At 37.8% G+C, this 24,684-nt stretch overlaps 3 protein-coding genes across 4 annotated transcripts in view; 2 read left to right on the forward strand and 1 right to left on the reverse strand.

The window, feature by feature from the left end:
* pvalb6 (parvalbumin 6) overlaps positions 1 to 4,061 on the forward strand; it is a 57,213-nt gene extending 53,152 nt beyond the window's left edge. The window contains exons 2-5 of one of the 2 annotated variants that reach the window (XM_017684379.2): positions 25 to 93; positions 1,471 to 1,603; positions 2,533 to 2,642; positions 3,726 to 4,061. In XM_017684379.2, the coding sequence (XP_017539868.1) occupies positions 33 to 93; positions 1,471 to 1,603; positions 2,533 to 2,642; positions 3,726 to 3,751 (330 nt within the window). In that variant the 5' untranslated portion in view covers positions 25 to 32 and the 3' untranslated portion in view covers positions 3,752 to 4,061. The remainder of the gene's footprint in view (positions 1 to 24; positions 94 to 1,470; positions 1,604 to 2,532; positions 2,643 to 3,725) is intronic. The other variant, XM_017684389.2, reaches the window with a different exon arrangement.
* A 2,003-nt stretch (positions 4,062 to 6,064) lies between these two features.
* Positions 6,065 to 20,645, reverse strand: baiap2l2a (BAR/IMD domain containing adaptor protein 2 like 2a). Its single transcript, XM_017684408.2, has 14 exons — positions 20,433 to 20,645; positions 19,397 to 19,472; positions 18,863 to 18,949; positions 16,338 to 16,399; positions 16,080 to 16,151; positions 15,890 to 15,970; positions 15,004 to 15,135; positions 13,488 to 13,589; positions 13,334 to 13,391; positions 13,035 to 13,242; positions 11,786 to 11,851; positions 11,539 to 11,695; positions 10,285 to 10,325; positions 6,065 to 10,178 (listed from the first exon to the last, which is right to left on the reverse strand). The coding sequence occupies exons 1-14, from the start codon at positions 20,484 to 20,486 to the stop codon at positions 10,103 to 10,105; spliced, it is 1,272 nt and encodes a 423-aa protein (XP_017539897.1). The 5' UTR covers positions 20,487 to 20,645; the 3' UTR covers positions 6,065 to 10,102.
* A 1,548-nt stretch (positions 20,646 to 22,193) lies between these two features.
* cbx6b (chromobox homolog 6b) overlaps positions 22,194 to 24,684 on the forward strand; it is a 38,443-nt gene continuing 35,952 nt past the window's right edge. Inside the window, exons 1-3 of the mRNA XM_017685683.2 lie at positions 22,194 to 22,411; positions 23,160 to 23,203; positions 23,294 to 23,359. Of these exons, the coding sequence (XP_017541172.2) occupies positions 22,343 to 22,411; positions 23,160 to 23,203; positions 23,294 to 23,359 (179 nt within the window). The 5' untranslated portion in view covers positions 22,194 to 22,342. The remainder of the gene's footprint in view (positions 22,412 to 23,159; positions 23,204 to 23,293; positions 23,360 to 24,684) is intronic.

Here is a 24,684-nt window from a genome sequence, read left to right on the forward strand (position 1 = left end):
CTCTGTCTCTCTCTCTTTGTCTAGCTGCAGAAATGGCAATGAGCAGCATTCTGAACGCTGATGACATTAAGAAAGCTCTGGATGCATTCAAAGGTAAAGAAAAGATTACTTCCACCTGGTCAGCAAGCTGGGTTACACTCTGTTGGCCACTCTCTCAGACACAGATTAAGCTTTGTGGCAGATTAAGGTGGATTTCCTGCAGAGAATCACAGTTAATCGTGAGCGTTAGTCCAGAACTAGGCATCATCTGTGTTTGTGAAGCTGATTCCTCTGCTTTGTCCTGCCTAAAGAGCATGAAGTGGAGTCATTAGAAGTGTCACATCACCTGACAGGATTATGTAAAGACCTGCCGACTGCAAAGAGAAAGTAAATCAGAGGCATACTTTCAGCTTTGATGTGATGCAGTAACTGAGAGACAAAATGTTGGCTTTGACTTTCAAAAATTTTAATCATTAATACAAAATTATAACTTACTGTTTCAAAGTTTTGACTTATCAGTGGTGTAATGAAGATCTTATGGGCCCAAATGACTACAAAAAAGGTTGCCCCCAGACAAATTTACCTTAAGTGAATGACAATGTAATTTGCTTGTTTACTCCTTATGGTTATGTCTCAAAGAAGTTAATGCTCTAAAGGCCAGAGTACGCTGAGGGGACAAACACAAACAAACACCAGCATTTGCTTAGTGTGCCATACTCATCTTTGATTGCTGTAAGAGTCTAGAATGTCCTCTACCCATTCACCCTGGTTCACTTTAGTTGTAAGCTTTTAGTGGAAGATAAATAGATAAACTGAGTGGTCTGTGTGGTACTGATCGAAGGCAAGTTGTGAGGTATGTTGTTGAGTGCATTATGGGTGTGCAATTGTGTGAGAATCAGTATAAAGAGCCCAGTAAAGATTTTAGAGGCTTTGTCAACATAGGCCCCCCAGTGTGATTGCCCCCTCCACACACACCACTGTGTATAATCTCAAAATAATTTGACTTTCCCTAATTATTAGAAAGTAATGGCTCATTATATTGACATGCTAATTTTTTATTTTTTACACAAAATAATCAATTTTTCAAAACATCATTATGTTGACTTACAGAAAGGTCAAACTTTTGACAGAAAAGTCAAAATACACCAAAAAAACATGTCCATGTTTTACAATTGCATCAATTACAAACATTTTCCCTCCCACCTGCTGGGAATGGGCATCTACACAAAAAGAACCACACTGTGTTAACTTCAGAGTTGCACCTGAGTTTATTTATATGAAAATTCTTCATATAAGTAGATTGGCCACACCCCCCAGCCCAAACTGCCTGTAAACTGTTTGTAATCTGTGCTTCTTTTTATAAATCTTGTGTGTTACATTTTGTCTGTTTGGAGTGTCTCTTATGTAACTTGTATGTTCTGGTTGTGGATGATTTTAAGTTTTAAATGTTGTAAACGCTCCTGCTCATCTAATATTTAACTCTCGTTTTAGCCGCTGACTCATTTGACCACAAGAAGTTTTTTGAGATAGTGGGGCTGAAGGCAAAATCAGCTGATGACGTGAAGAAGGCGTTCCATGTCCTGGATGCTGACAACAGCGGCTTCATAGAGGAGGAGGAACTTAAGTGAGGCTCATTATTTACAAACAGACTAATTATAGACATTTTAGAATAACACTTCACAGCTATGAAATAACACATATAGAATTCTATGCTGACATTTAATATATAAGTGTTTATATATATATATATATATATATATATATATATATATATATATATATATATATATATATAAACGCTTATATATTAAATGTCCAAAGGTTTGTAGACACCTGCACATCCAACGTTTCTTCTGAAATCAATAGTATTAATAGGACGTGAAGGCTGTAGATGTTGGAACATTGCTGTGAAGATTTTATTGTGTTCAGCCACGAGTACAGGTACTGATGTTGGATGATTACTTCTGAATCACAAATGGCATTCCAAATCATCCCAGAGGTATGGGATTGACCTCCATCAGTTCAGATAATGCAGTTCCACTGGTCCACAGCCCAATGCTGGGCAGCTTTATAACCCTCTATCCCATGCTTGGCATTGAGCCTGATGACTTTAGGGTCATTGTGGCTGCTCTAAAGTGTCCCATTCTACTGGCAATGTTTTTCTATGGAAGCTGTGCACATGCAGCTGAGCCCCTGTGTCAGTAATGGGTGCATCTTAAAGTTGCTTAATTCACTAGTAGAATATTCCTACATATATTGTTTTATTTTTTCAAAGTACCTTCATGTTTTTCATGATGCAGCTTTCCAAGCTCTCAAGCTGTTCATTAAGGATGCTTTTTCTGACATACTTTGAAGACAGTCACATAAGTTGAGATTTTCTTTTTCAGAAATGTTTAAATATACAGGCTCAAATTTCAACATTTGTGTTCGTCTTAGAAGCAAATGTCAGGCATTTAAGTCTAAGCCTTCAAATCAAAATGTCTTTAGTATTTTGAAAACATTCATTCTGTCAAGTCTGTTCAAACCCTTAAAACGTGTGTCACGTGTGTGCAGGTTCGTGCTGAAGGGTTTCGCGACTGATGGAAGAGACCTGACTGATAAGGAAACCAAAGCCTTCCTACAGGCAGCTGATAAAGATGGAGATGGCAAGATTGGAGTGGACGGTGAGACATACATACCACCAAAAAAAGAGACAAGAGAAGAGCAGAATAGCGAAAAATTGTACGAGAGACTTTGGCCTGTTGGTTGTTTAAGGGGAATCCCACCAACCTCTCAAGATTTGTGCATAACTAAATCATGGAGGTAAACAAAGTCATTCAGAGTGGTTTGTTGAGAAATGCTCTGTTCTAAAGTCAGAATTGATCAAAGTGGTGATAGGAACTAGACGTTGAAAACATTTAATGTCTCTGAAAGCTACCTTTTGGAGTTGTTTGTTGATTTACAATAGCTTTGTGATAAAACTTAGAAGTTAATACAGGTTGTTATACGGAAAAAATAACCCCTTCAAAAAATGATCAATTACCATTATCTACATCTCTTCATTTTGGATAGCAGTTAAAGTTAGATTAAGTTATATTTGTGCTGCGGACATCACAGCCTGGCCTGTATCATCAACAATTCAATTTGTCTTTGTGTATTTTACATCAGGGCAGATTTACACCTGCTAGCTTGATGTCATTTTACCCTGAATACATCTGAACACTTGAAATATGTGCAAATTTTGGAAAATAATTGGAATTCCCCTTTAGATTCAGAATGCTGCATAATTGGAGAATCATGCCAGTTTGGTCTCTTATTTTCTTTCCTCCACTGTGGTGGTCTTGAATAAGAGCAGAATAGCTCAAATGTACTTTCCCTCACTGGCCACTTTATCAGGGACACATAACCTATATGTCCTATTTGTATTGGTGTACAATTAGAGATTGTAGCCCAACTGTAGTCATGTGTTTATCAGCTATCCTCAACACCATTCATCACTGGTCAGTTTGAATGTCGACCAGATATTACTTGCACAGCAGTGACATTGTATCAGGCACAGTGGCATTGCTAAGCTGTGACACATCAGCTGGAGAGGTCCACCACCCAAAAACAACTGTCATCTCTGTTGTCATAAACTGACCACTGCACTAGAGGATGCCATCACAAGTTGAACAGCAATGGAGTCTCTAATGGAGATGCTAATCTGTCTATTCCTGTTGCTCCCTCTCTCTGTCTAATGCTCTCGCAATCTCTCTCTCTCTCCTCAGAGTTTGCTGCTCTGGTCCATGAGTGAATGGGCCCATCCTGGCTGGCCGATGCCCTCAAAATCCAACAACCCTGAACACACCCTAACACACACTGCCCCATCCCACACACACACTTCCTCTCACATTATTCACACACACGCATAGCCTCACTCACTGCTGACACACACGCCCTGTTCACCGCAGTTCACACAATCCTTTAACCCTACACTCCACAAACCCTGAGCACAGCGCACACAAACTAGGGGCATGCGCATACACACACGTACACACACACACACACACACACACACACACACACACACACACACACACACACACACACACACACACACACACACACTCTACACCATCTCCTTCGGTCATGCTATTTATTTTTCCTTTTTATACAAATATGTGTGTTTCTGCTAGTGTATAGATGAAGAGACCCTCACCCTGACAGTCTGTAGATATTTACAAAAAGGAAAGTCAAGACTACCCCTTTCATCTGTTTATTCTACACACTCTTTTCATTCTCTCTTTCTCTCTCTTTAAATCTTTCTATAAACTCACTCTCTCGCTCCTCTGCACTGCTCTCCTCCCTCCTCTTCTCTCCATCTCTTCCTCTCCTCTCTTCTCTCTGGTATAGAGCCACCATGAAAAACATCAAAATAAGAAAGAGGTCAAACTGTAAAAGGAGAAAAAATGAAATAAAGACAGAATGCCTCGAGATCTCTGACTCACTGTGAATCTTTTCTTTATCCCCCTTTCCACTGCTATTTTCTTTCTGTCGCTTACTACTCTTACATTGCTGTAGATCCTTGGGGGAGAAGAGCGACAGGCAATGACAGACTGAGAGAAATGGAGAGAGAGAGTAAGAAAGAGAGACAGACAGAGAGAGAGACAGTTTGAGAGAAAGATGGAGATAGAGATTGACAGAGAGAGAGAGACAGATTAAGAGAGAATGAGTTTAATACAGAGAGAGACTATGTGAGAGAGAGATGGAGAAGGTGGAGAGAGAAAGAGAGAATGACAGAGGAAGAGAATGAGTAAGAAAAAAGTAAGAGAATAAAAGACAAATTAAGAGAGAAAAAGACAGGAGAGGGAAGGTGTGAGGGAAAGAGAGATAAAGCAATAGAAAGACAGAAATAAAGACTTGGGAGAGAGTGAAAAAGAGAGAGAAACAAAGAAACAAAAAAGACTGATGGGGACAGTGAGTGAGTGAGAGAGAAAGAGAGAGAGAGAGAGAGAGAGAGAGGGAGGCGAGGGGAGAAGGGAGAGAGACAATGTATAAGAGAGAGAGGGAGATAGTAGGAGAGAAAAAGAAAGCAAGATTGAGAGTGGGGGGGAGAAGTGAGAGAGAAAAAGTATAAGAAAGAAAGTGAGAAGGAGAGAGGGAAATAGTAGGAGAGAAAAAGAAAGAGGGAGATCAGGTTTGAGAGAAAGAGAGAGACTTGGATTTAGCTCAGGGTGGAATAACTGCAGTAGTATTGGACAGACTTAACTACACTCAAGTTCAATTAAGTCTTTTATGTCATTGCTTTGTTGCCCCTCTAGCCAGTCCAGCAAATTAACTAGCCTGTTAAACATGCTATTATCATCCAGAGCCAGAGAGAGAGAGAGAGAGAGAGAGAGAGAGAGAGAGAGAGAGAGAGAGAGAGAGAGAGAGAGGTAGAGATTAAATAAGTCTCTCCCTAGAGAACTGGATCTGTCCCGCAGGAAGTACAGCTAGCTACTGCACTCTCAGATACGCACATCACGGAGGAAACTTTCAGAAGCCTGAACACAGTCAACACACGAACCATCTGTCTGCAATATGCAACAATCACAGAGCAAATTGAAATAAACTAGTTTTGTAGCTGCAGGAAACATCCTGATCTGAAGCAGTGTCTGTGCGCCTAATTCATTTGGCCTCAGCAATTACAGTTTTGTTCCTGAGGTCAGTGTTTTCAAAGCAGTTAACACAGCTGTCAGAACCACTGGCTCATTTCACAAAGCCAGTAATGCAGTTTTACTGCTTTTAAAGCTGAAGATTAGCTCAGAGTGTACAGACTGTTAAATTACTTCCTCACCAATCGGCATCTCATTATGTACAAATATAAATATAAAATAAGCTGATGTTGAAAGAATACATTAAACCACAAATCATTCTGCTTTTGAAAATTACTCTGGTTATCTTTTATTGGCTTATTTTCATTTTTGCTCAGCATTAATTCAGAGGCTTATTGCACTGATAATAAATAAAGTGTCTACCATTTGTACAACTTGCAGAAAAATATAAAGAATGTGAAGTTAGAGTCCTCTTGTGATGCTTAAAGGGGACACATATTTAAAGGAAGTAGTTTTACATTCAGCTCAGCTTGTTTAGCAGAACATAAATCTGTGGGCAGCAGATTGTGCTACTCATTGGCAGTGCAACAGCACTGAACCAAAACCTTCTCCCCGTTTCATCTAATCCACATCACTTGTTACGATTCTACACACTGGATTGTGGGTAAAAACCATGTTACGAGCAGATTTTGGGAGTGCCAGTGTCAGCGCACCATCTGTTGTTGATTAAAAAGCAGACGCCTCCACCTTTGTTGTTGCCAGTTGATTTAGAAGCTCTTGCCATATGCCATATTGAGAATGTCTCAGTTTGAATACATATGCTTGGGGTATTCAGTACAGTGCAAAAGTAGGAGACCACCCTTTTGTTTATTTAATCTGTTTAATAAGTACAGTGCAGCAAACTGTACAGTGCTGGAAACATATAATTAGCAGAAATTGCAGAAAAGCCCTCGACACAAAATAAGATAACAAACTATGTGGCCAAAAGTAAGTGACCATCGCACGTATGGCCATGTTTGACATCTCTTTTCCAAACCATAGACATTAATATGAAGTTGGTCCCCCTTTGCAGCTACAACAGCTTCCATTCTTCCAAAAAGGCATTCCATAAGATTTTGGAGTGTGTTTGGGGGAATTTGTCACCATTTAGACAAAAGAGCTTTTGTGAGGTTAGGCGCTGACGTTAGATGAGAAGGCTTGGCTCACAATTGCCATTCCAATTCATCTCAAATGTTTTCAGTGAGGTTGAGGTTAGGGCTCTGTGCAGGCCACTGAAGTTCCTCCTCACCAAACTCGTAAACTATCTCTTTATGGACTAAATAGCTGGTTTTAAGTTAACTGTTTTTATGAAGTCACAAAAAACAACAATTTAAACATAGCAGTTACGCCCCACCCACTCATGCTGATGCTATATGGAATGTTTCAGCCTGGACTGCTTTAGAATGAGGTGTAATATAAACATAAAGCAGCCAATCAGAACAGAGCATATTTACATACAACAATCTGAAAGGAAGAGTGACAAAATCAGCCTTTTGAATTCAAATAGAGGTTGGAAAAAAAGTGTAAAAGTAAAAATGACTGGTACATAGACCAACACAGACATCAGAAGCAAAGCCAAGTGGGAAAAAGTAAAATATAAGAAACACAGAGGATGTGGTTAACTTTAAGGTGATTAGATTTATTGCTAGTCAATATAATCATTTATAGATAGATTATTATGTATTATATATATTGTGTTGTTTATCATTAATAGCTGCTCTTAAGTCCACAACACAGCAAAAACAAACAATAACAAGTAAATACATCTTAATAATAATATGAAGCGACATGTAGAATAGCCTCTAGGTTGTCAGAAGCTTATAAGTACCAGCAGAGATGGCAGAATTAAGAGGGCTTGGAGGCAGAAGTGAAGCTTAACCCTAGCAATTCTGACACATTACAAGAAGGTCACACCAATTAGTGGCAAGGTCAAACACAGAATTCACTCTAAAGACCTTTAGACAGAACATCCCCTCTGACAGCACGTCCCATTGGCACAGAGCTTCATCTCCTTCAGTGGAAACTCAAACATGCAGGAGAAATGATGTGAAAAGTTCATTAAGGAGGTCAAGGACTCCAGTATGTTCACAGCACTGAAATGGTGTTTAATGACCAGTCTCAGAATGACTTAAGTGGCTATCAATATCTGTGATTCATGGCTGTTAAATGGCCTTATGGTCATTTTTAAACCAATCAAACTGAAAACATAAGGTAACATAAAATATTATATATTAAAAAGAAAACCTGAGATGTTTTAAAAGTGCTTTCTCATATTTAAAAATAGAGGGAATAATCAAAATAGTCATTTTACAGAACAGTACTACATTACATTCATGCAAAAATTGCGTCCCCCCACAATGTAAAAAGTGATTCCATAGCAAGCTGAAACATGTTAAACACAGACAATATGTCTAATTTATTATTATGAGATTTAAGAATAAGATTATTCAAGCTTTTTGTAGACATTTTTAAATTTTTCATTATCTTGTCAAGTAAAATTATCCTACTTATTTTATGAAGTAATGTTTAAAGTACAGTAAGTTCATTTTCCAGTTTGACAGTTTACCCAGCCAAGCTTCACCCGCTGTACGGGCCTCCTGTTCTTTCTCCACTACACCTCCACCTGTCCACCTTGTCTATGCCCCAGTTCCTACAGGTACAACATAAGTTGTGTGTAATTTTATCAGATAAATTGTTTGTTGATGTCTGGAATGGTGGAGGATAACGCATTTATGCATAAATGTATAGGCATAGCTGGACTGAGGAGATAAGGAATCCTGCCAATTTTCAGCTCTTACAAAGTGAGATGTCCAGAAAAGTTCAAACAGCTCTGTAGTCGAGAAATATGATCTCTTGCAAATTGATTACCATTAAAAAAAAAGGCACTGTAAGAATGTTAGTAAAAAAATTTAATCAATTTATAAAAAACAATCCTTATCAGAAAGTTATGGTAATGTTAGGGAAGCCAAAGCTGTGACATACATGACAGCAGAGATGGAAATATCTCTGCTGTCATATAATATAAAAAAAGTTATACAACTTTTTTTGCAGGAAATTCCTTCATTAGGTAAAGTATTTTTAGTACAAAAAGCCATAACAAGCTGCTGGGCACCAAAAATCACAAACATTTTTGATGCATTTTCAGTTTAGCGCTTGCAACGTGCACAGGTAATAGAAACATAATTAGACTTTACAGCATAATTTCTAGGGCACTAGAACTACTTTTTAGTACTGCCTCTCAGTAGGTAAACAATATAGGTTATATTTATATTAACATTTTTTGTCAATTTTCCCACCACTGAAAATCCCACCTAGTCTTTCTAACACACAGTAGGCATTTTCTGGGGTCCCAGTTCAGGCCAGGGTTCAAATCAAAAATCTCCTTATTATAGACCAGGTGCTTAGACAGTTACGCCACTTGGTGGCCCCTGTAAGCACTTACACCTCTGTGTCCAGATGTGTTGTTTTAACTATTAAAAGTAAATAAAAAAAATTGCATAACTCTATATTTATTATATTACAACAGTTTCTAATCTGACATGATGAAGTCACCCATTTGTGCTGATGACAGAATTTACTGAGGTCCACGCTTGTGAGAAAATGGATGCACAGGTCATAAAATAGAATATGAAGCAGTGCAGCCTATAGGGTGTTTAATTTGTTTGTAAAGATGTTTTATGATATATGCTTAACATGCTATATGTTCTTTGCAAAAAAAAAAAAACAAAGGTAGACTTAACTAGGAGAACGTTATCATCTAGCTGTACACTGTGTACAGCAGGAGAACAGCATATTATGAAAAGTTCATCTTTAGAAAATGTTTGGAATGATTCTTGATGAATACATTTGTTAACACCAAATATTAACTTACTTCTGGACCAATAATTTTATTTTACTATATTCTAAAGTTGATGATGTGGTTTGGTTGGGTTCAGAGAAAACCAAAATTTAAGCTGTATTTAAAGCTCCAGTTTGTCAGTCAGACAGTAGGAAGCCCTTCTGACAGTTTTTATTTTTCCATAGTCATTCATAGGTTTCTGTTTGAGCTTTGTTTGACCCCAATTCTGTGTTTTGTTTAATTTCGTATTATCCAGTGTTCCTGTATGTTTCAATGAAGTTCGAAACTTGCACCTACACCCACTCAGCTCCCTAGAATTATTGTCATGGAATTAATCACATTTCTATTTCTAGAAATAGATTGAATAGTCCTAAAATGTCCTAACAGCAACCTCATAGTATGAAATAGTATGATACAGTATATCCATTTGAAAAGATTTCACTTGCTATCCTTTTTTTCCTTCTTAGTCCTATCTTAAGTATTTCTTTTCACTCATTCTCTCTAAGCCTTCAAAACTCTTAGGCTGAACCAGCAAAACCCTTCATAGCAATCTTTTTCCTATATGACACTCAAAAATTATCTCAGTATAAAGCTGCTACAGCAGCTTTGTCTCATTACAGAGCAGCATGTGTGCGGCCAACTTATGATGTATTGCATTTAGATGAAGTCAGCTGATCTCTCATTGGATGGCAGGTTAGAATATGCGTGGGGCTGATCTGTCATTGGTTGTTGTGGGTTTCAGCTTCACCGTGGCAAAAGGGTTTGTACCTCTGCAGAAAGCAACACAAAGTGTAGAATAATTCAGTTAATAAAAGCTCAGTACAGTATAGCTCAACTTAAATTGTATACACATTGACTCATTTATGTCATCTCTACCTGGGAAAAAGCTCTGGTCGTGGTCTAAAGTCTTCTTGTCTCTGCAAGAGGACAGAAGATTAAATGTTGAAAGGCTTCTCTGTTTGTGGGTGGATTTTGTAGTTCTTATACCAATAGTTTTGCATAAAAGCTACAATAACCAGCTACTGGACCACACTGGTACACACTCACTGAATATTAAAGTACAATGCAGAAACAGCATGCAATTGTTCTTAGCTTGCAAGGCTAGTATGAATAGTATGAAGACTACAGGAAAACATACCATGCAAAAAAAAACAAACACACACACACACACACACACACACACACACACACACACACACACACACTGACAGACCCTCAGCAGCTGGAGCTGCCCCCTTCCATCCACCAGAAAGACGGCTGAGGTGTCATGGAGAACAGAACTTTACCACAGTGCCTCTGCTGGTCAAATGAGGGAACTGTGACTTAACACTCTGTGTGAAACACACTGTGATGATACCTTTTACCCTTTGGATTTACTACATCTCTGTGACAAAGCAATCAGTGACTAAAAGAGTTAAGGAGATGAAAATAAAACTTGAATGGTGAAGAGAAGCATTTATAAAAGACAACATAAGAAGCAATAAGATGTTTGTTTACACAAACACCATTTTCTTTCAACTTACGTACTTCAAACATAAGTGGAACAACTTATTGTAACACATATTTTGGTCAGAGAAAATAGACAAGTGTCAATTTTTGGTAATATGGTATACTGTGATATTCAACACGTGACATTGTTAGTGTGGACACTTTGAAATACCATCACTGCATTTTAATCAAGCAAGTTGCCGTTTTTCCAGTGAGTCTTTAGAAATGGAGAGTCGCTCTGGTTTCATAAGATCCTGTCACATTGTGTTCTCAAAGCTTTATCTGATGTTTGTACAGCTGTTTTAGCATGTTATTGCTCTGAGCACCTTTACAGTAAAGGTCGCCAGGCCCTAAGTTCACTCTCAATGTATTAAATTCAACAAAGAAACAGTAATGACGCATTAAAATGTGCAGAAACGTGTTCTCTATAGAGGTTATCTACCTTTACCACTTAGAAAACTATCAAAACTTTTGACCAGAGGTGCCCAAATTTTCACATACATCTGTGTCTCTGTTACTTTAATGTCTTGTCCTAATTTATGTTCTTCACCCCTTTTCTTTAATTATATACTCATCTATTATATTATATACTCATATACTCATCATATACTCATTATATACTCAGAAGTTTTTTGGGCTTACTTTGCTTTCTGCAGAAGTAGGTGTGACAGGCTGGAAGCTGTTCGATTTCATTTGTGAAAGTGGCGGAGGAGGAGGGGGTGGGTGCGCATTGCTTCTGCTGCTTGTTGATTGGTCGAGAAGGTTGCTCATGCTGCTGCTGCTTCTGAGTGAGCTGATACTGGAATAGAAGGCAAAAATCAGGACAACAGAGAATATTACCTGTCTTTTGTTTAGAGAATGTTAACTTCGCAGGCAGAGCTCACCCTACCTGGGGTCAGGTGGTCTAGGTGTGTCCTCATTAGGGCCAACATATGCAGCAGGAAACCAGCCCTGGCTGAAAAATAAAACATTTATACTGACACTGGAAAAGTAGCTAAGCTAAAGTGATAGTTCAGTAAACAATCAAGAAAATAAGCTGAGACATGTCTGAAGTTTGCGTCTGACATGTCTCAAGTGAGGCTAATGTAGCTAACAAGTAATGGAAGCTTTTAGTCACCAGGTTAGCACTGTTCAAACTGCATGCCTAAATCATCACATGGAGTTGTTTAGTAGTCTCAAATTGACTTGCTTTAGTGGTTTCAGCTTAGCAATTGTTTCACTATCCTTCATTACCTCTGTAAAGCTTTCATTTCAGCTGTCCAATTTTAATTCACGTTGTATTTATTGGGGTAGGTGTTGTGCATGGCAAAAGCAGATGCATGCTTTATAAGCAAGTGTTGGCTGTTGGGCTAATGTCATTCTGTGTTTCTGTTGACGTGAGCATAACTGTAGTACCGTTTTAACCCCTTAAACATCCAGGACCCACCAGTAGACCAGGATATTATTATGCACTTCTAGCCAGTTTGCGCTGAAGGACCTGTGTGCAAATTGCACCAAGTGTTTTTATAAAAGATCTTGTTAATGGTTTGGAAGGTTTCATGCAACAAGTCACAATCATGATAAAGGTGAAGGGGCTTCCTAAAGTTCCTAAGGAGAACATCATTAAATGGACACACTTCTATTACCTAAGAATAACTCAGCCAGTTTTGAAGTCCCTGTAGTTAATGGATAATAAGCCTTGGTATGCCTTCTTGCCCTCCTTCCCTTCTCTACCCCGCTATTACCCTTTGGCCTCCGTTAAGGCCTGACTATGTTTGTTCTATGTACCTCATTATTTGTAAGTCGCTTTGGATAAAAGCGTCTGCTAAATGTAATGTAATGTAATGTACTAAGCCTGGGAGATTAAGGGGTTCATTTTTGGATAATGTAGGACTGATTTGATATTTGTACTGCTATCAACAATAGGCTACAACCTCATAACAAGGTTAATGTGCTACCATCGTGGTGCCCTCATGTAACTCACTGTAATATTATGAAAAAATCTACAACCACCAAAAAATGGTAGAAGATAGATAGAAGCCAATCAAATAATTACATGCAGGAGCTTTTAACTTGAAGGCCTGAAATATAACATACATCAATAAAAATAATAATGACAAAAGTACATCACACAGTAAAAAAAAAGGGTCTTTCCTCACCGTGAGGAACTTTCCGAGCGGCCGTAGAGCCAGCCATTCCGTGGTGCTGGCACAAGCACAGTGACCATTTCTCCTCTGGAGAACGACAGTAGGGTGGGGTTAGAGGAGGTTGGGTGAGGCACCAATGCTTGCATCACCCTACCTCCACCTAATCCCAGAGACTCTCCAAATGAACTAGAGCGGGAGCGAGCAGGCTGAGGAGACGGGCCTACAGAAAGAGAGATGAAGTGTATTAGATTGGGGTTTTAGAATAGCACTTTGTGGCAATGGTTGTGCTTAGTGCTTAGTGTTGTCCTCACCTCTGGAAGGCGCTCTGCCTAAAGGCTGTTCAGCCAAAGCACGAGACTGATCTTCAAACTAAGAAAGCGAGGGAGGAATCGTGCATTAATTAGCTTGTCTATGCATTCCGATGAATTTTAAACAAGTACTGTTAGTTGTGATAGAGCTTCTCACCATATTATCCTCCAGTCGTGATGGAGTGCGTGGATGGGACACTCTTGTTTGACTCACTTGCTCCCTCCATCCCTCTGCTCTCTGCTGCAGAGCGCCCCCTGTCTTTAGCAAGAGGTATATCTTCATTTAAAAGGGTTTTCTGGCAGATTAACTACATTCACTGTTATATATCCTACCAGGTAAACATCTGGACACACCTAACTGAACCTGCATTTTTATTTTTCATAATCTTATAGACATTCTGATTTTAAGGCTTCTGCTTAAATGTGAATGAAATTTAGAAGTCAAGTATAGATAATTGAATAATTTAAGTTGATTTGATGATTGAAGAACAAAATTCCGTCCTAAAAGTTTTTAATATACATTAAAAACATAGAAAATGCTGATCAATTTTTTTCAGCAATAAAAAGGTTTCATTATATATGTATCTTCTTCAGTCTTGCTGTAAAAGCCTCTCAGGTGACTCTTCATGAAATTACTTGTGAGAACGTATAAGAGTGTGTGAAACAGTATAAAACAAAAAAGAGGCTAATTTTTTAAATGATCTAATAGTTTTGACATCAATTATTCTAAAGTGTAGGGAAGAGTTAAAATAAGGAAAACCTTCTATGGGTGCTTTTCACTGGTAGTTCTTCACCATGACAAAAACTGAGAAAGACCGCTGGTTAATTTCTTGAAAGGCTCGGTCTCTTTTAGGGCAATTCTTCTTTCATTTAGGCATCCTGTGTTCAAGTGTAAAGGTTTTGTTCAGCTGCTAAAATGTATTAATACCTCAGAAAGACATATGCTTAGAGTCTAAGACCCCAAAAGGGCAGCACACTGTCGACTATATTTAATTGAACAATCACACTTTTTTTTTTTTTTTCCTTTTTATCAAGGTTAGTAATTGTGACATCCCTGGTATGAGCTTGTGTAAAGGCATGTATGAGGAGCCAGATGAAGAAGTGCAGTGGTCAGCTTATGTGTCAGCTGCTGCATATGTCAAACACATGTGAAGCAGCCCAGGTCTCAAAAATGTCCAACAAGCTCACATTTTCATTCTGCTCTCAACACTCATATGCAAAATAAGGAGCTCCATTCAGTATCTCTGCGATGATTTGAAGTAATGTTTATTATACAGAACTAGTCATCCAACATCAGTACCTGACCTCACTATAGGTGAATGCACTGGGCATCATTTGTGGGTGAATGCACTCAAATCCACTCAGCAATGTTCCGACATCTAGTGCAAAGCTGCTGTTACTACAGCGAACTCTCAATACCTTTCATTTCAGAGGAAAACTTAGCTAAGCATGTCTGAAAACCTTTGCACAGTATACATAGGACAAGGAACACTGTTAGAATAGATTAGAATATAGACTTTGAATAATTGGCTACCCAAAATAGACAGATAGGCATTGCAAAATTTAATGGAAAGCTGCACTTTAACCTTAAGATGGCCCATCAGAACTTTCTATAAGGCACTCAGGGGTCCCTCATGAGGATAAAAGTTGCAGAAGTTGAGTTGAAGTTTTACCTTGTTCATCAGATACACTATAGACTGAGTGAGTCCACAGTGTTTTTCGGCCAGAAAGCGATATCTCCTCTCTTCTTCTTTCAGCGCCTCTCTCTGACTCTCCCTTAGGAACTGCACATATTCACCACCATCCTACACACACCCACAGCACACTGTTATTATTATCATAATCCTTCACACACACGCATGTCACCACCAGCATCAAGATATCTGCTCTGCTTTTAAGAGTCTCTCTGAGGACATGAATGCATGAATATATGCAGATCACATGTATGAAGTCGCATGCTAGTCTCTTCCCACACAAGGATTCAATAAGACTATGATTCTTTATGAAATTATGCATCATGAAATCCAGACCTTTTCCACAATTCTACTTGATTATGTTGGGATGATTCAGAATTATTGTTCAAATTTTAGCCATGACTGGAGGAAATAAACACATGAATAAATTACACCAAGCTATTTTACAGCTGAAAATAAGACTGAGAATTTTGTTTTGGAAAATTATGAGCGAATATTATAATAAATAATTCTAATCAATCCTAACATTCCAAAGCTGATGTATTAATTCAGATTGGTTCATGGCTGCATTGTTCTAAAATGTACACACAGTCAATGAGGCCCCATTTCATGTTTAACATGCCCTCCTCAACTTTGACTCACTTGAAATTTACAATTCACATACAATATAGAGGGCAACAGGTCATTTTAATTTATTTCAACAAAAATGGATATATTTATATATAAATATATATATATATATATATATATATTTTTTTTTTTTTTTTTTAAGGGACCGCACTTAAGATGCTGCTGGAAATTCACCCAGGTGTTAAAGTTGACAAGATTATACCAAAACACCACTAGAACAGATGGAGAGGCTTACCTGTGAACCACCTCTCCTCAGCTGTCTCTCTAAAGCCATTGCTTGGTTTCTCACCTCCATTTCATAGTTCCTCCTACTGCCCTGGAGGTCAAGTGCATGAACATCAATAATTCAGTTTTAATGAGTCAATGAAAATTCTTGATAGGTTTTTTTTAACGTTTTTACTCCAGCCTGTGGAAGTATTACTGACTGAGATGTAGTCTTTGTCCAGCCTGACATTATTCTCCATTTCCAGAAGTACTTCATTATGGAACCAGCGGAACTAAAATACACATTAACAAAACTATCATTATCAATAAATCATTTCATACACATAATATTGTATATTGCATTATGATATGATATGAAGCCTTTATTGTCACATAGTCACCAGAGTAACTATAAGAAGTGGAATAAAAAGAAGAAGGGAATAGAAGCATGCGAGTAAAAGACAAGCAAAATGATGTACCACTCCTTCCAGCTCGCTGGTAAGTCTCCTCTGACTCTCAGAAATCTGTATTAATATGTCACCTGCCAAAACACACACATTACATATTCAGCTCAATAGCACATCAAAGACAAAGTCTGATGTGCTGCATATATATGGGGACCAAAATCCTTTTCTATTAACCTACTTTGAAATTTATAAATGCTCTTTCTGTCCCTGTAGAATTACCATTATGGAGATACAGTTTTTTTGGCAGCGACAATGTTTTTGTGTTTGCTTACCCATTTTTCCAAAGCTCTTCTCATGGCAGCACAGTATGAGTTATCATTCAACACCTGATTTGACCCAATCAATACTTTTTTCAGGCAAATGTGCCACTGATGGAATTTCTGTGTGATGGCTGTGGACATTGAAGTGAACCAAAGCTTCTTTTAACCAGCTCTCAATGAATATAAGAAGTACTTTTTAAAAAACAACAGTCTTGTTACTCATTACTTACCACATTCATTTTTGTTTGTTGCCCTTGTGTGAATGAATCAGACACAGCAATGCAATTTACAAAAAAATAAATCAACAAAATGATGTATTTATAGTCTTCATTCAAATGTGAAGATCATCTCCAGACGAATGAAATAAATCCTTTTGATGAATGAAAAGAGGTTAAAAAACACAGGTATTGTCCAGACAATTTTTAAAAACATTTTACTTAAGTGCTTAAGACAACTACACAATATTGTTTGCTGTCATTTTCAGAATAAACCTTGTGTCTTTTGTTATTTGTATTTTTTTCTTTTGAAATTTTAAAAAATGCCAGAAACTGGGACTTGGAAAAACATTACATTAACTTACATTAAACGTTGAGAATGTTTTCTATTTTCCATTGTGTTAAACCAAATTGTGGACTAAATTGTGGAAACTGTGCACTAAAATTTGCAGATAACTGTGTGTGTGTGTGTGTGTGTGTGTGTGTGTGTGTGTGTGTGTGTGTGTGTGTGTGTGTGTGTGTGTGTGTGTGTGTGTGAAAGGCTTTCAAAGGTTAAACACACAAAGTGCAGCTGATGGTCTGTCATCATTTATAATTTATCATCACAGAGGAGCCTCCGTTACCTGATAGCACAACATTACACGCACACACACACACACCTTTAGTTTTCCTATATCAGTCTTTCTCTTTCCATCTATTTCACTCTCTTTCCTTCTTCAAGTTATAAAATGTTTCTAAATCTTTGACAAAATTACAATAGAAATTTTCAAAAACTCTAAATACACTCTGACACCCAGCCACGCACACACACACACACACATATACACACACACACACTGTGTGCAATGAATGACTGTTCAGTGAATTTCAGTGCATTCCTGTGTGGTATGAAGAAGTGACAGATGCAGTGGGAAAAGACCAAAGTGCCATGTGAATAATAAAATTAGATCACTATCTACACGTGTGAAGGCCAAAGCCTCCAATTCAGCTAACAGCCAGCAATAAAGCTAGTTTATCAACACATAAAAAATGTCTAGTGGTCCACTGCTGCAGTACAGGGGGAGTTTATTTAGGGCTCAATGGCTGGGGGATTTTGTCAGCAAGCACATGTGCCCACCAGTTCAGTTGATCAGTCAGTCTAGCATCAGAAAGATGAGGTGGTCTATTGCAAATTTTATAAAATATTTATAATGTACACATGGAACAGAAACCTCTTTTAGAGAACTTTAAAATTCCTACTGGCCTTGACAATATGGTCAAATTTCATGATAAACAGACCATCAGATATGACATGGAAAAATATCCTGCTCTGTTAACTTTCATTCAAAGTTAAAAAAGTTTTTACTTCATCTGTTTTGTCAAATCAATAACAATACACATGCAATAAAAATCATCTGAAATGTCTTGGCTTAGATGTCCGCATCAGTTCCACATAAATACCATACATCATATGAACACAAATATTGCCAGAAATAAGGAATTTATTTCATTCATCAAAAGGATTTATTTCATTCGTCTGGAGATGATCTTCACATTTGAATGAAGACTATAAATACATCATTTTGTTGATTTATTTTTTTGTAAATTGCACTGCTGTGTCTGATTCATTCACACAAGGGCAACACACGGAACCACCGTGTCAGTATCACTGCAGTTCTGAGAATGATTCACCACCAAGAAGAGGCTAAAAGGGGGCTAACAAAGTGTGCAGAGAAACAGATGAACTACAGTCTCTAATTCTGGAACTACAAAGTGCACCTATTTAGTAGATGGAGCTGATAAAGTGGACAATGAGTGTAGAAACAAGGAGGTGTTCCTATATATACATATATATATATATATATATATATATATATATATATATATATATATATATATATATATGCTGTTAGAAATGGTCATGTTCAAATGAATTATGGATGTTTTAGTACATAAATTCAAACATGTAGACCTATGTAGACCTTGGAGGACAAATACAGAACAATAGAAAAATGCTGGCTATGATATTTAAATAGTGTACATAGCTTAGCAATAAGGAAGAAAAAATGAAATAAGGCCTTACCCAGTAGACGAGACGACATAGTCTGCATGGCCTGTTCTCCTATCTTAGCAAGAGCACTGAAATAGGCTTCACTGGTCACAGCTAGAGCTACACACACACATATGAAACCACAAAATATATTATTACTAATGGAATCACCTTTCACTATTAGAGTCCATTGTACTGTACTACTGTACTGTCCGATCAAGACAAATGAGAGGAGTGAAGATGCTTTACTTTAATTCAATATTAGCAATTGTACTGATTGGGTTTTAAGTGAAATGCTAATGGCTAAGGGCTAATGCAATAAAGTTTATGAGGTTTAGTTTCACCTGTGTATATCACAGACAACTATAACGAGGCATTATTATCTGGCATATGACGCACTGAGTCCTGAATTATCCAGCTGTTAACAAACATGATTGACCGGTTCCTTTTTGAACAGCACTGTCTCATCCGGGAGGCCAAAGTTCAGCTCCTTTTTTACTTTCTTTCCCTATTGCTTTTTAAATCTGCTTCCACTCACACATCTTTAATTCATTCAAACGTCTCTACCTTGGTAAGCCTGGATGTAGTTTTTTCCCAATGCGACCAGCCTCTGTAAGCTTGGATTAAACTGATCCATAAGAGTCTGAGAGAGAGAGAGAGAGAGAGAGAGAGAGAGAGAGAGAGAGAGAGAGAGAGAGATTACAGCAGTAAAACTACAATTGACCATAAGGGTAGGCAAAAATATTTTAAACTAGGGCTGCTCAAAGGCCAAAGTTTGCCCACAAGGGGTTTTTATTTGGCCCACCAGAAAGGCAGTGGGAAAATTTTTTTGTATGTTTTTTATTTTTTATTTTTAAGCTTCCTTTTCCAGTTCAAATGTTGTGCTTTTAGTAAACATTTTAGTAAAAAATGTAATGTGTAATTTGACACCAAACAATTGACACTGACTGCAATACAGATGCAACAACACATGGAGCTGGATGTTATGAGCTAATATAGAATAACATGCAGGTGGTACAGGAACAAAAGGAGACTTAGGACCACTTGAGTATCTACAGAATACAAGCACATATGTACACAGAATATGTACACATATACTGGCAATATGCCAAAATGCAAGACTTGTGAGTTGCTGGCTAGTTGTTTTACATATTTACATATTGTGTCCTCAGTACAAAAAAGTTTGGACATCACTGCTTTAAACATACATGTGTTATATTGTACTGTTTCTAGTCTGAATTTGAATACTCTAGCTAAAGCCTTCATTAATGTGCTGAATTGACTTGATTCAGCCGTGTCCATCATTTTGCCCTGAATTAAATATACTACATCTACACAATTCTTGCCAAAAGTAAATAAACTGTAATACAAAATTGAATTGAAGTAGTTTAGTTTATTAATGGTAAAATGATGTACACATATAAATCATGTCAATGAAGACGCCCAGCACTGGTTAAACAGATTTACTTTACCCCTAAATACTTACATTTGACTACCGTACATTAAAAGACATAATCTTTATTTCTGTAAAATATCAACAACTCAATAACAAAATGATAATATAGGGTCTGTGAATGGCTAACTATAAAGATTTTAGACTCACCAAGTAAATTCTCAGTGTGGAGCGGTGTAACTGGTCACTGTTTTGCCCTGACATCCTGCTGCTCAGTTATTATGGCAAGACAAACAAATAAACAAAGTCTTATAAATAATGAATAACCACACAAAACTCAGAGGAACAACCCGTCAACAGTGTTTCGGCTGTGTCTGTGAACTGCTGCTGCCCTCTGAGCTTGTGTGTATCTGTGTGTTTGTGAGAGAGAGAAAGAGAGAGAGAGAGAGAGAGAGAGAGAGAGAGAGAGAGAGAGAGAGAGAGAGAGAGAGAGAGAGAGAAAGAAAGAGAGAGAGAGAGAGAGAGAGAGAGAGAGAGAGAGAGCTATTGACTCTGTTGTAGGCTGTGAATTATTGAACAGAGACGGACAGTAAAGGTGTGGGTGTGGTTTTAGCCACCTGGAACAAACAGTGCTCACTGTCCAGAGAGAGGGGTATTGCTTTGGCATAGAACAGTCAAGTCCACCTTGTAAAATACTCCTGAATGCTATTTGACGTATGATTTGACAAATTTAATATATTAAATTTGGTTAATATATGAAGGTTTTTTTTAGTCCAGTGGGTTTAAATTCATCCATACATAATTCTCTTGACATTTCAAGTATCAAATTTGTACTTTTGATAATTCGACGGACATCAGCCCTGACATGCCATCAGTTGCACTATTAACTAACAGACACTTTGAAATAATTGTATATATGTATTGAAAGTCTTTTTATCAAACTATTTGTTCAGACAGAATGACGCTTTATGTACATACATCAAAAAGGTGCAACAGTGTCTTTACTTCCTATGGAACCTCAAAAAGCCCACTTGTGTGCCGGGGTACTACAGAGAGCATACTCACAAACTGCATCGCAACTGGTCCACATCTGGCCAAAAAGCGCTTCAGCAGCTGGTGAAAACTGCCAGTGCATCACAGGTACCCAGTTAGTCTCCTCCATCATCAAGACTGTTTCTCATCCTTACCATGGACTTCTTACCCTCACCTCATCTGACAGGAGTTACAGGGGCCTCTGCTCCTGTACCAGCAGGCTCAGGAACAGCTTCTTCCCTGAGGCTGTAACCCTACTGATCTCCACACATCTTTACATGTACTGTTACTGTACTTTATGTCCTGGTATTTATTACAGACAAAGGCATACATATCTTTTTACATATGCTGCTGTCAAAGCATGGATTACCTACATTTGCATATATATGTGTGTGTGTGTGTGTGTGTGTGTGTGTGTGTGTGTGTGTGTGTGTGTGTGTGTTATGATGATAACTAGGATAAACAGAATCTAAAAATCTAAAAAAAAGGATAAACAGATAAAAAGAATCTTTATATATATATATATATATATATATATATATATATATATATATATATATATAAAGTGATATATATATATATATATATATATATATATATATATATATATATATATATATATATATATATATATCGTACCTCTCATTAATTATTATTTTAAACTTTTAAACTCTTGCACAAAAAATTATATTAGTGAGTAGAGCATCTGAGTATCTTATGATCTATAATACATGCCTGTGTGGTTCATTTTTCCCATCTACCTCTGAACAACTCCCGCCTCCTGCTCTTGGATTGGATAGTCAATCGCCGGATCGCTCGTGTTGGCCAATCCTAGAGCAGGGTGTGGGGCACCGCTATCCAATCCTAGCTTTTGAGGCGGGGCCGGCCGCAATACGGGTGGGGAAAAAAACACTGACGCGACTGGAGGGGGCATACTCTGAATATGGGAACTGCTTTGGGCTGTTCTTACTGGCCAGCCGCGGTGTGTGTGTTTGTGTGTGTGTCTGTGTCGCTGCTTTCTCCCCAGACACGGGATCCTCCTTCCTTCAGCTCATCGCCGGCAAAATCCTCCTCTCCTGCCCCGAAACATGGAGCTGTCCGCGGCAGGGGACCGCGTGTTTGCCGCCGAGGCCATCCTGAAACGGCGCGTCCGCAAGGTTAGCCTGAGCGGGGGAGGCTTTTTTCTCACTCGGTTTGGTTTGATTTCGCTGCGGCCTACTTTTCCTCACGATTGAACTTCAGCTGAATTCAGTCACAAATCGGCGTTTTCCAGCGCGCTTTCCAAACCCTGCCGAATATTCGCATGCGTGTCTTACTTGCGGGCTCAATAAACATCTGGATACACGTTTGATTACAGTCATGAAGTTTCCGTGTACTATTATGACACTGTGTTTGAATTTTACAGTGAATTGATGGGATGTAGGTTAGCTTGATAGCTAGCAAGTTAGCTTGGTGGCTGGTTGGCTAGCTAGTATGACGGCGCCAGCTGTTTTGTGTCTGCCCGAATTGCTAATTCTGACAAAGAGCAGTCTGTGCTCAAGAAAAGACGACAGCTTATGTCTAAAGTGTGAAATAACCATATATATTTATTCATTGATAGTCTGTTCACCGCATCCTTTGTTGTCAGCCTATTTGAAAGCATCTAGAGTCTGACTATGAAATGTTGGCTGCTGTCATGACAGTAGTGGAAAGAGCAGGTTTGTTTTTAACTGTAGCACGAATAGTTACTGAGCTACAGTAAACATGATTTTATTCCGCGAAGTCTGTGTATAATAACCTTTTAGGAAAATTAATAATAACCACACATTTCGCAATTCCATGTTTTCTCGGTTGCTCTAGCCTACTATTGTTCATATGTAGGTAACTGGTCTGGTGTCTTACCATGTGCCTTTGTTTTCATCCCAGGGTCGAATGGAGTACTTAGTGAAATGGAAAGGGTGGGCTATAAAGTAAGTCGTTGAATCACTTATTAATCATCCAGTCGTAAAAAGGGAGAAAAATAGTCCAAAATAATGGCACTTCTTTTGTGTTTCTTGCAGGTACAGCACTTGGGAGCCAGAGGAGAATATTCTTGATGAACGTCTTGTAGCAGCTTTTGAGCAAAAGTGAGTTTTCCTGTTCCTCTCTGAACTTCGCTGTACACCAGCATATAGTAAGCAAATGTATAGGTGGGAAAATTATCTGATTATTCTATATTGGTTATTGTAAGACAACGTAAATTTAGACAAATAATTATTGCATATAATGTGTCAAATTATTCAACATTACCCATTTTATGTGAAACAATTTTCAGTGCATCCACATAAATGTCAGGTGGTGCAACTATATATATTCATTAACTATCAATAAAGGTAATAATAAAATTATTTGGCATTTTATAAATATATAAAATGTAATAATGTAACAATAAAAAATGTAACTACAAACCCAAGTTCTAGGACAAAGGTTTCAACGGGTGCGTAAGTAGTTTAATTTGAAGTTAGTCCAAAAAGAAGTCAGGTGGCACAACGAGTGAATCAAATCACCAGACCAGTACAGCTTTACAGGGTTAGATGTCTTGCTCAAGGACACCTCAGTCATGGACTCTCTCTCTCTCTCTCTCTCTCTCTCTCTCTCTCTCTCTCTATATATATATATATATATATATATATATATATATATATATATATATATATATATATATATATATATATATATATATATATATATAAAAATGCACTTTGTGTTCATATATATACATATATGTGTCCATATAGCACGCAGGATCCCAGGATACAGCATCCAGCTCTGGTCTGTAACATAGGAGAGGCAGGGCCCATTAAATCTACCAGCTGGCAATTTGCATTCTGCACAGCTTTCTTTGCTATCTATATCTAATCTATCTTTAATCTATATTATAATTTTACCATTCAAGGTATGTATATGTACACCTAAGGTTCAGTTTGTATAGCCTGTAATTAAGAGCAATTTTTTTTGTTGTATATATTTTTTAATTAACCATAGATTCAGATTCCTTTATTGATCCCAGGGGGAAATTGCAGAAGAACGGGAGCTACTGTAACAGGCAGCATGCACGTTCACGCATGCGCACTAATAGATCACAGTGATTGTACAGATGAAATGGTTAAATCAAAGCAAAGCAAAAGAAAATCATGTTTCACATGAAAGAAAGTGAAATAATGAAAATTTGCATTGCCTGTTTTGTCATGACATTTCTTAATATTGCTTTAAATATGAACATAATGATCATGGTATTAGTATTTGAAAAACATTTTATAGTCTTCATGTTCATATTCAAATTAGGTCTCTCACAATTTGCTCAGTATGGATTAAAAATACTTGTGGAAATAAGCAGGTGAGCCAGGTCAGATACACATTATGCATTGCTGATCTCACTAAAAGACATTTTGGTGCAAGGCGGTGCAGAATC

This window comes from Pygocentrus nattereri, chromosome 14 (genome assembly GCF_015220715.1).
Source record: "Pygocentrus nattereri isolate fPygNat1 chromosome 14, fPygNat1.pri, whole genome shotgun sequence".
In the NCBI taxonomy this organism is placed as follows: domain Eukaryota; kingdom Metazoa; phylum Chordata; class Actinopteri; order Characiformes; family Serrasalmidae; genus Pygocentrus; species Pygocentrus nattereri.